Source organism: Nelumbo lutea, chromosome 3, assembly GCF_056320005.1.
Source record: "Nelumbo lutea isolate HS-2025 chromosome 3, American lotus-T2T, whole genome shotgun sequence".
Lineage (NCBI taxonomy): Eukaryota > Viridiplantae > Streptophyta > Magnoliopsida > Proteales > Nelumbonaceae > Nelumbo > Nelumbo lutea.
Window position 1 is genome coordinate 98,609,215 of NC_142686.1, and position 16,399 is coordinate 98,625,613.

General features: G+C 36.2%; 1 protein-coding gene across 1 annotated transcript in view; it reads right to left on the reverse strand.

The window, feature by feature from the left end:
- Window positions 1-4,937: 4,937 nt before the first annotated feature.
- The window catches only part of LOC148867106 (actin-related protein 2/3 complex subunit 1A-like), a 34,483-nt gene continuing 23,021 nt past the window's right edge, over window positions 4,938-16,399 (reverse strand). The window contains exons 6-16 of the mRNA XM_088979476.1: window positions 15,868-15,937; window positions 14,116-14,185; window positions 10,577-10,650; window positions 10,423-10,465; window positions 8,993-9,074; window positions 8,426-8,514; window positions 8,221-8,306; window positions 6,824-6,887; window positions 5,526-5,632; window positions 5,370-5,428; window positions 4,938-5,262 (exon numbers count right to left, since the gene is read on the reverse strand). Of these exons, the coding sequence (XP_088835602.1) occupies window positions 5,198-5,262; window positions 5,370-5,428; window positions 5,526-5,632; window positions 6,824-6,887; window positions 8,221-8,306; window positions 8,426-8,514; window positions 8,993-9,074; window positions 10,423-10,465; window positions 10,577-10,650; window positions 14,116-14,185; window positions 15,868-15,937 (809 nt within the window). The 3' untranslated portion in view covers window positions 4,938-5,197. The remainder of the gene's footprint in view (window positions 5,263-5,369; window positions 5,429-5,525; window positions 5,633-6,823; window positions 6,888-8,220; window positions 8,307-8,425; window positions 8,515-8,992; window positions 9,075-10,422; window positions 10,466-10,576; window positions 10,651-14,115; window positions 14,186-15,867; window positions 15,938-16,399) is intronic.

A 16,399-nucleotide genomic window follows, 5' to 3' on the forward strand; every position in this document is an offset into this window, starting at 1 on the left:
TCATGTGTACTTATAAGAGAGAACTATTTAACATGGCAGAGGGTCATGTGGAATACTCTACTAGCGAACAACAAGCTTGCATTCATCAACAATACACTACCATGACCTAATCTAGAGTCTCCTGAAATCACAACATGGCTTAAGGGAAACTCAGTGGTGATTGCTTGGCTCTTCAACTTGATAGCATGAGAATTGCATGAGAGTGTTGTGCACACTTACACAACTCGCTAAATATGATGCAATTTAGTTGATCGATTATTTCAAGTAACATTTTGAGAATTTATGAGCTCAAACTAGATCTTTCTCTGGATAGACAAGGTAACCAGTTAGTTGTAGCATATTTTACACCAACCTCACAACACATCAATCTTAACCACACATTAGGGATACTCCTATACTTGTATATTAGTATTCATGAGAGATGTTCTGGTGTGAGGTGTGTTCTATGAGAAGAAAATCCCAATTTGAGCTAGCCACATTATCTTTGATCCCTATCTATAATAATTGTAATGGAAGAAAAGAAATCTTAGCAAAAGAGTATGTGATCAATTGTATCAATTCTTGATGGAATTTAATGATACCTTTAATTCAATCAGATTTAACATTCTAGTCGTAAAACAACCAAGAATCCAAGTGATTCCCGGAATCAACCACAATGTGATCACTATCACTGTAATGACCACACCAAGGAAAAGTGCTAAACAATTGAATGCAGTGGTCATTGCTGAAAATCTCTTGTTTCATCCATGAATTTTGTTGGTATGTCTCCTAACTCATTTTATTTTCCGTCCTTAAAATGGATATTGGATAGTTTGGCGTTAGATTATTACATGACCACCACCTTGGATGTGTTGTCTTAACATCAAACCACTATTGCTAGTGAAAAATTTGTTCAACTACCCAATGGATCCACAATACCTGTAAGGCTGTAATCCATCTTGGTTTGGTTAAGCTATTAGTAGATATTCTACTTGACGGAGTGTTGTGTATCCGAAACTTCCACTACCATTTGTTGTTTATCATTAAACTCACATCAAAGTTGGGGTGTTCTGTGGTTTTTCCTTTTGGTTTTTGTTTGTTACAAGACCTTGTCTCCAAGAGGTTGATTAATTTGGGTAAACTACATCATGGTGTGTACTATCTTTAATGTCTTTTCCTCAATAAAACCAGCACACTAGCTATTGTCGTGTCTTCTAATTTGGATTACATTCTATGGCATTGTCAAATGGGTCATGCTTCTCCATCCCGCATCACTACCATTTCTAGATATACACCATATAATAGTGGCATTTGTTTTGTTGTGAAACATGTCTTCGGGCCATACTAACTTGCTTTCCCTTTCCACTAAGCACTTCTTGGGATTCCTCTATGAGTTACTACACATGGACATATGGAGTGGTTATAGAACAACTTCTCATTTTGAAGCCCATTTTTTCCTCACTATTGTTGATGACTATAGTAGATGTACATGGGTGTTTGTTATGTAGTATAAATCTAAGAAATATACTATCTTTACTTCTTTTCATAAGATGATCTCTACTTAGTTTAATACATTTGTTAAACAAATCAAAACAGACGGTCCAAATTCTTGTCTAAACCCATGCTAGAATTTTATGCCACATGGCATCATTCATTAGCATAATTGTATTAATACTCCTTAGCAAAATGGCATTGTTAAGAGAAAACATCGCCATCTTCTTGAGGTGGTCATGGATTATGCTTCCAAACACATTTACCAATTCGATTTTGGGGTGAATGCATACTTACAACAACCTATCTAATAAATCACACCCCAACTCCAATTTTTGATGGCAAGACTCCCATGGAAATGTTATTTCATAAACCACTCACATATGATCACATGCGAGTTTTGAAGAAAGGGTTAGGATCCATCATATGGATGGCCGAACCATGCTAGATTTGAAAAACTACATTTTTAGGATTGGTCTTGCTCTGAACCGGATTAGATTTGAAACCAACCAAAGAGGGAAATGTATACCTGATACAGATACTACAAACGCAGATCCCAAAGTGAAAGTTCACGCCTAAATCAGTTTTAAAACCAGCCTCCACTGAAGATGATGCAGTGTATTCTTGAAGCCAGTTTAGCAACACAGTTTTCACCAAAATTGCAATCTAATTGCTTGGATCGAACTGGGGAAGGTGAGCATGAAATTCCTCTAGATTTTTCTTGCAAAAATCAGAACAAAATTGATCTCTATTAGTCCCAAAATAGCTATAGTCAAATTAGGGTTTATTGGAAGACAAAAGATAAGAAGAGAGAACAAGAAAGAGTGGTCTCCTAATCTAGTTCGCCCTCTTCTTCTTTTATCTCTTTCTGAAGCACTTCTCCTAATCAAATTAGGAGATTATCCAAATCTAATTTGGATCTAGACTCTATTAAGAGATAAGCCTTATCTTCTTAAGAGGATGGGTGCTCCATACCCATTTCCGAACCCAGATTCGATCCAGAGCACATGATATCTTACGTTGTTATGTGACAACTTAATCTTATTAATTATGGGCTTTAGGCCCATTTGCTTCAAAGGCTCATGACCCAAGCTGTTGCATGACCAACTTAGGCCTGATTTGTATGGCGTGGGACTCCATAATGACCTTACATAAGTCCACAGGGGTTCAACTCAACCTCTATGAAAAGGTTTGGCCGAATTCACTATTAAACGCAATGAACCCCTGAGCACATAACTATGGGCTCAATATGAGCCCAACATTTACACTTAACCTCTCAGCCCATAATGATCAAATACTACCTGATAGGGAATGACATATCCCCTTGCTACAAGGTACAATGTCACACACTCCACTGGATGTGCTTTGGCTTTAATCCTAGTAGTTGAGACAAGCTGCCCCAACTTCTTTGGTAGCATATCAATGTTAGCCATGACAGGATAAACTCCCCAACTCTATCCAACGGTTGAGAATATTTTAAACTAACACAAGTTTTGCAAGTGTCTAGTTTAAAGGATAATTTTATAAAAAAATACCAATATCAACATGAAACAATAATGTATTTTTATTCATTTACAATAAATGTATATGCACCTCAATCTTATTGGACCTAAGGGCATACACTGTCTAACATGTTTTTGGTCACCCACATATTTGATAAACCACCCAAAGGCCATAAGCAAGTAAAGGATCTTGACTATGATGATACTTATGCACCGGTTGCCAAACTCATAACAATTAGGTGCCTTCTTATGGTTGTTATTGCTAAAGGATGGTCCTTACACCATCTTGACCTAAACAATGCCTTTCTTAATGGGGATATTCATGAGGAAGTCTACATGAAAATTCCTCAAGGTTTTTACAAGCACTCACCAAACGTGGTGTGTCAACCGCACAAATATCTTTATGGCCTTATGTAGGCCTCAAGGATGTGGTTCAGTAAATTTGTTATCGCACTCAAACAATATGGTTTTGTTCAATCAGTAGCAGCCTACTCTTTGTTCCATTATCAATAATTAAATTCATAAACCATAGTGCTTGTTTATGTTGATGACCTCATAATCACTAGAAACAATCTCTCTTACATTCAAGCTTCAAAAAAGTACTTATGTTCCTACTCTCTTACATAATTTTGGGGGTTTGAAGTTATCGTTCCTTATCTGGAATTTTCTTATGTCAACACAAGTACCTTGTTCTTGTTGATCTATTACAAGACACTAGCATGGCTGAATGCAGACCATGATCTACACATATGGAGTAATGGCGACAGCTCTATGATTCCTATAGTATATTAAGCTTGTGAGCCGACTTGTGTATCTCATTGTTACAAGCCCAAAACTCAGCTATTCAGTTCATATCCTTAACCAACACTTATGGAACTCCACTCAAGAGCATGTGGATGCTGCCTTACAGGTTTGACGATACTTCAAAATAGGGGTGGATTCAACCCGAGCCGAGCTGAATACTTGGCTATTCAAGCTCAACTCACTGAAATTGTGTTAGGGTTGAGCTCGAACTTGGCTCGGTTTAAAGCTTACAAGTTCGAGCTCGGCTCTACTCGAGTTCAACTACAAGCCAAGTTTTTTTATAAAAATTAAAAAATATACATATAAAAATATTTTTTTATTTTACATATAAAAAGTTAAGAATTATAAAAATTATTTACTATTACACAAAAAATATTATTATATATAATAAAATTATTTATTATGTATATTTGTATATTTGTGTATATATGTATGTATGTATGTAATAAAAATATACTCAACTAGCAAAGGAACCTAAGTATCAGGCTCGAGCTCGATTTAAACCAAGTTGAACCAAACTCGAATAGTTCATGAGGAACTCAGTTTGTGGCCAGCCCTACCTCAAAACATCTCATGGCATCTTCCTCTCTTCTACAACAGACCTAGTTCTCAAGGCCTTTTGTGATTCAAATTGTGCTACTTGTCCTCTAACCAGGTGTTCTACAACAGGTTATGTCATCGTGTAGGTGATTCCCTACGAGCTATGACAATTGCAACTGCAGAATTACTGTGGTTGAAATGAGCCCCATCTCATTTCACCATCTTTATCACTACTCAAAAGAACCTTTATTCTATCACAAATGTGCCAAGCACATCAAGATAGATTGGCATTTTATCTGCGAGCACATTGCCAAGAAAGAAGTTGCTACTCATCATCTTCCAAGCAAAGAACCTGCTGATCTTCTCACAAAAGCATTAGGTGTTGATTAGTTTTCTTTAACTCACAAGTTGGGCATCTGACTTCCACATGCTCCAACTTGAAGGGGGCTAATGAACAACAGAGTCGATTGTTGTAATCTGTTATTTAACCACGTGGGTTAATATTCGCATTCTCTCTATAAATATGTATAGAAAAGCTCATAAAGAATCACTAGTTCTTCGATTGCCTCTTCCGAAGTTTGTTAGGGAGAAAACCATTTTACCATTTGGTTCAGGATTCTCTTGCACCAAATACTGTAATAGATATAAACTGGGCTGAAATGCGAGCTTTTCTGTGACCAAACAAAAAAAAAAAAGAATGAATGAAAGATACAACATACAACAACCTAATCAGACAGTACCATAATCAACTGTTCAGTAAACTTTCCCTCAACCTTTTTCTACAACACAACTAAAATACATGATATGGGCCTCGCCACATTGAGAACTCCGGTGTAATCTCGACTTCAGCAAGTCACATCACATGTTTCAGGAACCTTCAGTTACAGATATGAAGAAATATCTGTTTGATTTTCTAAATCCCAAATCACCACTTTGCCATCCAATCCTGTGAAATGAGAACATCATACTTAGGTAAACCTTACATGACAGTTATCTGTATTAGATATGGCTAACCAGAAGGTACGAGGTGACATAGAAAATCTTAAAACTAACCTGAAGTACTGAATCGCTTCACTATAGCATCCCCTGCCTTCTTTAGTGGTAAGATACAACTAGAATTCCAAGAACAACACATGTTATTGTCTCAATAGAATGTACACATGATAGCATAGCAGAGATGAACTGAAAACATTACAGAGTAGACTGTACTTTATGCAGTTCTCATGAACACCTCCACGAGGTCTTGAAGGTTCAATTGCATCATTCCAAAATCCTTGTTTCGTTTGGCCATACAGTTTCCCAAATGCTTCAGAAAACTGCCAAACAAATAAAAAACCAAAAAGAAATTAAGGGTAATATGAAATTTAGTGATTCAAGATATGACCAGAATGGCAGAACCATTTTGGGTCCAAAATGGTCCAAAATGGCAGAACCATTTATGAAGCAAGTTTCAGACCAAGAGTCCATGTGGTTTGTCTAATATAAAATCTTTTTTCCCTTAAAACTCTTTGAATTAAAAAAAAATGAAGAGTTTGACAGTCAATGTCCCTCAGTGGATGCTCCAATAAAAGGTGGAATCAGTATTTCAAAAAAGCATATTTACACTCGCAGGTTAGGCTCATTTTGTTGGGTATGCCTCACTTGAACCTAGGTGTACCTCAGCTAACTAGCTCTTTGCTATTATTTGATGAATTAACCTTGAAGTTGATGTTTGAATAGGTAATTTACTATATTGTAGATGGTCATTATGATTTTTTTAGAGTTTAAATAGTTTAGTCTATGCAGGACTTGAACCTACAAGGCCACAATTTGTCACCCATCGTGTTTATATATTATATTCTTTTTTCTTTTAACTTTTTTCCATAGCTGGCTCCTCACTTCATTCAGGCAAGCATCTCATCCTTGCACCTCATGCCCCATGCTCTAGAAACCCATGTGCTTTAGATGCATTTCTTGGTTTTAAAGCACTAGGTGAAATATAAGGACAGTCACATAGTGGAAAAGTGAAAACATAGCCAAACAGTATAGTCCCCCGTCCATGGAGCAGAATAAGCCCAAGTGATCTGACTGACTACCTTCTCTGGTACATACGCATAACATATACATCAAGATCAACTTTGATATGGGAATAAAATTATAATTGACTAAGACTTGAGGTTTACATCTTTAGTATGCTTAGTTGTTTACTTCATGTAACTTTTTGTCCAAAGGTAAACTTTGTCATGTAATTAGATTGGATTAGCAAGTGCAAGTATTCTTTCTTTAAGCACTCTAAAGAATCATACTCCTTGGTCTCATATTCAGTATTTTGGAGGTCAAATTTAACTATTCATTGATTACTCTGCGGCATGCTGAGACAACAAATATTGAAAAAAACATAGGATTTATACAGACCTACTAATTTTGCTGAAGATATATATTGTCCAAATAGCTAACCATTTTACCAACTCACTAGAGAAAATATTCATATCTACAGAAAGAATTGTAGAAAGAAATGACCTACATACCTGTGAACCATATTTTGAGGTTGATGATGATATTTTCCTCTCATCAAGAAATCTGACAAAGCTCCTATGACAATACAAAAAAATATCACTACAGTAACCATAGTTTCAAGGTGCTGAGGTAAGGCTAGGTAATAGGGGGGCACATTGTCATCTAGTTGCTTAGGCAGGCTCTCTAGGCGTCGCCTAGGTGATGGGATTTTTCTGAATAAAAACAATGAACCCTAGGGTAATTCCCCAGGTTCCAATAGCAAGCAGCAACCATCTTTCGCTATTAAGGCTGTGTTTGGAAATGATGCAAATAAGTGTGAATGCAAATATGTAGAGTGTAAAACGTTCCATATAAATTGCAAAGTTGGGTTAGTTTTGCATTGACAAATTTACCTTCTTACCAAACAGACTTTTAGCTGTAATGGATTCAAACATGAATTCCAATAAAGCATGTGCCTTTTTTTATCAAAGGCCCACTTGAATGCAAATTTACTTCTTTTTTATTGATGTACTTTTACATCTTATTATCAATGTAAATATGCACTGGAAAATGTGTATTCTGCCATTTGTCAATGCATAAATGTAATGTTACCAAACACAGGCAAAAATGAACCAGAGTGCAAATTTACCCTGAACCGGGATTTACACTCCATTTGTATCGTTTCCAAAAGCAGCCTAATTGTCCATAATCTTTGTAAAAAATGTATGAACTTCATCACGTGTCAAAAAAATGTATAAACTTCATTTAATGCATAGAAAATCAACATATTCATGAAAAGTAAATGTAATCTCTTTGAGGTGTACAAGAAAGCATAAGAAGTCTCTTCCGGTGGCTGATGAATCCAAGTGCTGACAGCCACCTAAGGATGTCATCAAAGGTGAAAGCATTAAATCCCTCTTGTTCTAAACCTAGTGAATCACTCTCATTGTGATGATTCTTGCATTTCTTTCTTCCTGCACCTTCCTAGGATAGCAGTTCTTAGGCATCTCCATGGAATCTTCCACCTTAATCTTAGTGGGGAGAAAAAACGGATGCAATATGCTATCCTTAGACACATGGAGTTCGATTGGTACCAAATAATGAGAAGTGTTCCCAAACACAAGTGATATATCAGCAGATCAACAAATGGATTGTGGTTTCATAGTTAGCATCACAAAGAACAAATCTACTGGAAGAGATTTTTTTCTTTTAAGGTACCTCGTAAGTACTGATTTTCAAATATAATACCTCTCAACAAAAAGTCCTTGTAGGAGATGGTTCCAAATTTAACAAAAGTTTTCCATTATTTAACAAGGAATATCAGATTTTGTATGAAGATTATACATCTCAATTGGGGAGGGGGGGGGGGGGGGGGAGAGCAGCAGAGATGCAAGTAATAAGATGCTAATCTGATGAAACCGTAACATACCATATGCCAGTTTCATCTGCTGCGAAAACCATGGGATTACAGTCAAACCCAACACCTATCACCACTCTCTCAGAAACAAATAAGACCTGGGACAAAAAAGCCCATCCAAATGGTAAGACAAACACAAACAGTGAAACAATTTGAACAAAAAGAAGAATTGAAAGATAAATAGATGTAATGTTAACAAGAGAGGATGCTGACCCACATCACGGAGAGGCAAATCACGTATTGCTACATTTTGGGCAAGAGGAGAAGGACCAACATCATCAACAAAGTATATCATAGAATTGTGACCTGAGAAGAATACAAATTGCAACCTGATCAAAAAACTGATTAAGATGGCTTTCATACTAAAATACCAGAGGTTCATAATCAACTTAAATATCTATAGGTCATCTATGCATGGTAAGCTTGCAAATTGCAATATGGAGGCAACGCTGCAATGGACATGACAAGGTTCAAGTAGAGAATTACACACATGGTAGTTGTCTTGCAACCTGCAACTAAAAAGAAGCATGTGTACCACATAATCTTAGGCGAGCCCAAGAAGAATTTCAAAGAGCAATAAAGGTATTCTTTGTACACCTGTTGAAAGCACTTTTTGCAATTGGTAACTGATGCAAATCAGTGCAGGAAATGCAGTTCTACCATGAGGTTTTTTCATCATAAAAGAAATACAGGAGGGAAAATTTTGGTCCTACATAACCAAAGGCATTGCCACTTGGGGACAACTTCTTTCATGATAATGAAATATAGGAGAGAATTTTCTGACCTACATAAGCTAAGGTATTGCCACTTGGGGACCACTTTACACCAAATGCCCAGCTAAATGAGAGATCAAGTTGAACGATTTGCTGCATCAACAGAAATAGAGAAGAAAAACATAAAGAAAAAAACAAATGCATAAGCACATCTAATCTTATTTTTCCAAATGATGATAGTCATTAAACATCCAACATTCACATGAGCCATGTTAAATATGAAAAGAACACATAAAATAAACCCCAATAAATTATATCCTACAGCAAAATAACTCTTCATAAAAAAGCATCAGTTCATAACAAAGGGTAAAATACAAAAGGTACAACTTAAATCTAGGACAAATTCTCTAATCAACAAAAGTTAATTTTCCCATTGGCACATGTTTCAGGAGTTACTCAATTAGGCTTCATCACAGATTATTCTGAAGAAATTTGAATTGATCCAATAGTCAGAGGATGGAGACCACCTTTTTTCTATTTCTTTTGAAGGATGGATGGAGACCACTTCTAATTCCATTATTCACAGAGCTTGAAGCTTAGGATTGGTTCCTCATGAAACTGTTAGTTCAGCTTTGATGGGAACTCTCCTGGAAATCCAGGTCTTCAGGGGTTGGATCCTTGGAGGCTCTTACAAAGATTCATGTAGATAATAAATCATGGTATACTGTGGTTCCATTGGCCATGTGACTGATTCAGGCTGGAATTTTCCCCCTCTGCAAGGCCCCTTTGACTGTTATACATGTTGGACTTCTCTGCTTAATGAGATTGAGGAAGACTCCCTAGATGCATGATACTTTGTATGGCAGTGTAACTAAAGCAACCAGGTGGAACCTAGGTGTTTTGAACTGGCAAGGCATGATTTGGTGTCTCATTTTTTTCATGCTTATGGCCGATCCCATGCTGCTCAGCTTATGCCTTAAGTAAAAAATTTCATTCTGCTATTGACCAAGAGAAAATAGTGAAAACTCTAAGCGACCCTCGCATAAAGGGTAGTATTCAATCAATGGGGATGGTGTCCAATGGGATTTATACTAATACAAGGGCATTAACTGGGTTCAAAATCCAATGACTAAAACGTATCCCAATGAGGGGGCCCTCATGGAAAATTCTTTTGAAAAATCTGCATGTAAGTAACCTCTGACCCAACAGGATACAGAATAAAAGAATACTTGAATAGACATATCCCAATGTTAATAAACAAGACATCCACCTAAATAATAAGCACGAATGTCAATTTACAAATTATAATGCAGAAATCATCTTCTTGTCAACATATTGAACTAAGCACATGCCAATGTGCATAAACAAGACATCCATATAAATAATACCAAGATTGAATTTCAATGTACAAATTGTAATACAGATATCATCTTCTTGTCAACATACTCAATTACGTCAGAAAAATATTAATATGAAGAGAGAAGAATAATAGAAATTGGACCTCCCCAAATTTTGAATCAGAAGAAACACTTGTTCCTGAACCCCTGGGCATCAGCCAGATACATAATATGGATAAGTTAGTACAAAATATCTCAACAGATTGATAAGTGCATAAAAGACAAACTGATATGCTCCTTCAATTTATTTAAGCAAACCTTGGGTCAACACCTTTGATGAAAGTGGAGAAAACTCGGCATTTTCCATCAGTAGATGTTGTTGCAAGAAGGATCTGCAGTTGATATTAGAGGATGAAAACCCAAAGCATAATACATGGTTTCCTTGACACCTAAACTAAGATTTGGAAGTGATAACCATGATGTACTACTTCTTGACAAAAGGAAATACATATGAATCACTATCCATGGATCATAAAAGCAGCCCTTGATGGACAATATATTGGTTTTGCAAATTCAATTTTAAGTTACAATCCTCTGGAGAAGATTTCCCTTTTGTATGTTTGTGTGAAATGATTTAAAAGGTGTGCCTAGGCGCATAGGCAAGGCACATTTTAAGGTTTGCACCTTGCCTAGGCGGTTGGTGTAACACTTTCAAAAGGCACGCACCTAGTGAGCCTTGCACTTCAGCCCAGACATGCACCTTCTCAAGATTTGTGCATTTTGCTAATGTTGTTCATTCATCTTTTTGATACAAGACAATTTAAAAGCCAAAAGAATTATAATTAAAATTACAGAACTTATCTTTTACGTACAAAATAATAATTAAAATTACAGAACTTCTCATGGGGCTTGGTACAAAGACGGCTTTTAGAATTTTTTTTATCAGAAACAGTAAGTTTCATTAACTTATAAAAGATTAATACAAAGGCAACTTATAAAATTAGGAATGCAAAATGTTTAACATCACATTAAATATTTGAAGTAATGCAATTGGGAAAAAATAAAGAGCTTGAATGTTCCACATGCTTGAATATGTTTTATATGTTATGTTTGGTTTATTTTTACATTGTCATTTTGAATATGTTTTACATGTTATGTTTATGTACTTTAATTTTCTTTTGATTGAATAATCGAAAGTAACAGATTATACATTGAAGTTTCCCAAATAGACGTGTTAGATGCAGCCTCAATTACAAATAAGATTTACAATTGAGCCCAGGAAAGATGATCTTTATGCACCCCTTGTTTAGCAAAATAGTCTGCCAGCCCATTAGCCGACCTCTTTTCCCACTGAATTCTTAGTTATATTTATAGTCCTCCATTTAAATCTTTTCACTGCCTCTCTACAAAACAGATTATGGTATCCAGTCCCTTCAACTATCAGCCTAGAATCCCCTTCAATTAGCAATCTTTCAAAATACAGCTCCCTTGCAAGCTGTGCTCCCAGCAGTACTGCTTGAAATTAAGCATGAATGGAATCCCCCACTCCTGCAGGGCCTGAACAAATGGCCAATATGTGGTCTTCGACAAGAACCCCCCCCTTTCCAACTAGTGATATGCATCCTCGTTTTCTTAATATAAAAGGTTTTTTATTAAAAATAAAGAAAAATGAGATTTTTCTTCCTCTTCTTCCTCCTCATCCCCCCTCAGCATAAAGCCTCCTTGCGTTCGGGAGGCTTACGCGGTTACGCCTCTTACATTCTGAACTACGCCTCATGCCTCTAGGTAGTGGAATGCCTCGCATCACGCCTCTGTGTTTTAAAACATTGCTTTTGAGGCACTAGGCAACTAGGTGACTAAGCACTAAGCGCTTCGTTGTCGCCTAGGTTCGCCTTGGTGCCTTGAAAACTATGTACCTTGAAGAGGAACCTACACTAGGAGTTAAAATTAAGGACCCTAGGGAGCTGAAATATTTTTTTGGGCATTGAGGTGGCAAGGTGCAGAGGATCTTCATTTCACAGAAGAAGTATGTTTTGGACCTATTACGGGAAACAAGGAAACTTGGGGCAAGGCCAGCTGATACACCTATTGATCAGAACCACAAGATGAATGCTTCAAATGGTGAGCTAGTTAAAGATGTTGGAAGGCATCAGAGGTTGGTGGGTCGGTTGTTATACTTATGCATGACACGACCAGATATCTCTTATGCAGTTAGTGCGGTAAGTTACTTACCTATTTGAAGTGACACCCAGGTAGAGGCATATTGTTTGTTGACCATGGACATTTGAAGTTAGAAGTTTACGTAGATGCTAATTCGGAAGGGTGCCTAGATGACAGGAGATCCACATCAGGAGTTTGCACCCTTGTTGGAGGTAATCTGGTTTCATGGAAGAGTAAGAAACAATCAGTTGTAGTAACGTCAAGTGCATAAACTAAATACTGAGCTATGGTGCATGGTGTTTCAGAGCTCCTCTAGGTCTGGTCCATGTTAGGAGAGATTGGAATTGAGGCAAAAGAACCTATGATGCTATGCTGTGATAATCAAGCAAAAATTAACATTGCCCATAGCCCAATTCAGCATGATAGGGCAAAGCATATAGAGGTGGATAGACATTTTATAATAAGGGAAAGGGTGACATCCGGAGAGGTGTGCCTACCATATGTTGCATTTACTTACAGCTAGCTGATGTTCTCACAAAAGGTATTGCAAGAAACAAGCTTGAGCATGACCTACACAACTTAGGAATGTGTGACATCTGTTTCCAACTTTCAAAGCTCCTCTAGGTCTGGTCCATGTTAGGAGAGATTGGAATTGAGGCAAAAGAACCTATGATGCTATGTTGTGATAATCGAGCAAAAATTAACACTGCCCATAACCCAATTCAGCATGATAGGGCAAAGCATATAGAAGTGGATAGACATTTTATATAAGGGAAAGGGTGACATCCGGAGAGGTGTGCCTACCATATGTTGCATTTACTTACAGCTAGCTGATGTTCTCACAAAAGGTATTGCAAGAAACAAGCTTGAGCATGACCTATGCAACTTAGGAATGTGTCACATCTGTTTCCAACTTTAGGGGGAGTGTTGAGATTGGGCTGATAACATTTGCTTTTTGTTTATAAAGTTTAGTTAGAGTTATTGGGCCCAAGGACCATTAGTTTATGTTTTGTTAAGAGTGTTTTCTTATGTTCTTTAGTAGTATCTGACTTACCAAGGGTATACTTGTCATTGTATTCAGATTTTTTTATGAGTATATAAGACAGTGAAAAGGGCAGCCAGATCTTGTTTTTGGCTTTCTCCATTGCTTTTCAATTTCTCTTCTCTTCTCTGCAGAATCTTCTTTTCTCTTTCTTTTCTATCCCAGGTTTCATATCAGGTTGGAGTTATGCACTTTCTACTGGGGTTTCAGTATAGTGGAGAAGCAACATGAGCTGGCTCCAATAGAAATACCTGAATGTATTATAGAAAATATACCTAAATTATACAGTATAACTATACTGTATATTTCTGCTAGTACCAACACTAGTTAATAACTATCAAAAGAAAAACTCTATTAACTTCAACTTCACTAAGTTTTTTTTAGTCACTTTGACCATAAAAAGTAGGATTCTTCTTTTGGAAAACTAAGAACTAAAATCCAATAGAATTATCTGTTCCCTCTTACAAGATAAAGAAATAATGTGCAAGGACATCTAAATATTTCGTGACCTTCAAAAATCAAAACTATTATTTTCAAGGATGAATGCTCAAGTTAAAATCTTTATTTATAACATAATAACATGCTTATATCACCACCGGAAGAAAAATAAGAGTATATTTGTAAACTAAGAAAGAATAGAGGAGGGAGTATGCACATTATTAGGATGCCAGGCAACACCCGTCACAGAAGAATTATGCTTTTTCCTGATAAGTTTACTGACCCACCTGGAGTAGAGCAAGCATAAAAGAATTGTTAAAATTAGAAACTGCAACCAAAATAAATTGTTAAACTCAGAAACAGATATTAGAATCACAAAGATCAGTATTCACATTATTTAATCATTTACATCATATCCATACAATAATACAGGCTTTACTTTCATTGATGAACAATACACCATATGACCATATCACAAGTTTAGTCAACACAATTAAAGGTGTTAAAGGAAAAGTCATTGAAAGCAATATGCACAGCCCACATTACACACAATCACAGATCCTCAATGTTTTCAAACTAACAACCAGAAATATTTTTATGTTCTTTAAATTAAAGAATTTTATAGTGAACCATTAAATAAAAGGGAATGTTCTTTAACCAAAAGAACTTAATCAATCAAGAATTCTGGCTAACATTAGATACGTACAAGTTTGTACAGACAATACAGCAGGAAAAGTCGTAACACTTATTTTTTTCTTTTTGATAAAAAAGTCATAAAACTGTTTAACAACTTATACCTAGAAAGCAAGGTATATGCCAGAGAGAAAACATCATTTTTTGTGCACTTTGAAAAAGAAAAAATGATTAGTTCATTTTACCTTCTAATTTCATATTGCTGAATCTATGTTCAACAACACTGTCATACAGAATGTGGTGTTTTCATCTTTTCGTTCTTTATTCTTCCTCCAAATTTTCTTTTTACTTAGCTCTAAATTCTCATAGTCCAATGTGCATAAATTGGCCCAACAGCACTAACCAATCCAAACATAATCTTATGTGCATCTTTACAAGAGGTTTATAGCACTTAGCCACCTATATGTCATAGGAACTGCCCTATAAGATACATGAGCCAGTTTATCTCATACCACAGGTACTTTTGGAGGAAGAACACTTGAAGCAGACCAACCCCACCTAAGTGACTTAACTCAAGTTCTATTAGGGTTTAAAAACTTTTTGATCAATAATTAGGGTTTAAAATTTTTTAGTTGGGAATGAGTTAAGGTCAGAAAGATTGTGCTTTTCCTTGGGTTATGCTGGGCCTTGGCCTTAGGGGTCAACCCTTAGGCTTAGTTGTTCCTAGGCCAGACCTGATCCATCAAGAAAGCAAGTTCACAGAAATGTAAATTTGAGATTTAATAATATATTACAATAGATGATTGCTTACTTATATCGCATGATTGCAAGTATAATCCAACTCTTGTAAAGGTTCCTGTCAAAATATAAATCTAGCAAAGGCAGCTAAAAGTAACTACACAAGCCCCATGGTAGGAAAACAAACATTGAGAAATGAAATTATTTTTCAGTAAAAGCAAATAAAATCCTGCATCCAACAAATTAAACCCCAACAACTATTCTTGCCCCAGCTGCTGATGTGGACCAACTTGAGTTTCTCATGACCTGTAGATTTGTACTTAAATCCTCAAAGCTGTTGATTCTTCCATATCAATAAGATACCAAATAGAAGTTTACTGATAACCATAAATACTTTACTAATGATTCAATAATATTACATTATTATTATTATTTATGTGAAAAATTAAAAGATAAAGATCATTTACCAAAAAAAAAGTTAAAGATAAAGATAATAATTTCATAGAAATTAATGGCATCTTTAGTAAAACACCAGAATCAAGAAACAGAATAAGGACATAATTTACAAGGGAAGAAGGAAAGGAAAAACACTATGTACCAATTATTCTCCTGCTCGTAGTAGCAAATACAAACAGTTTTGGCCCCACTTCCAACAGCAAACTTGTTTTCTGGAAAAAAAATATATATTTAACTCATAAGAACCACAATTGTACAAAACAGTAACTGGTAAAAAAATGGCCTTAATGAGCAAATTTTCTAACACGGAACTATCAAATGCAATTCTGATGGAAGAATTCTGCTCCAATAATTGAATCTTTTTTTTTTCTTTTTGATGGATAACATGAAACTTTTATTGAATTATGAGAAATAATAGGGACAAATGTACAAAGAGAGATGTGCCAAAAGCACCCCAGAACTACTATGAGGGCACTAGACCCCCCCCCCTGCCAAACTTTTACTTGAGATGCAGCGTTATGTTATCTTATACCCCATTTGTAGGCCCCCACAATAGATGCTCTCTGCTAGCCCCCTGTCATGCTAAAGCATCCAGCATTCTATTAGCTGTTCTACGAACCCAACTAAATGTGGCTCTTCAGTTCCCTTGCTAAGCTGGTCACTTCTCTTATGGT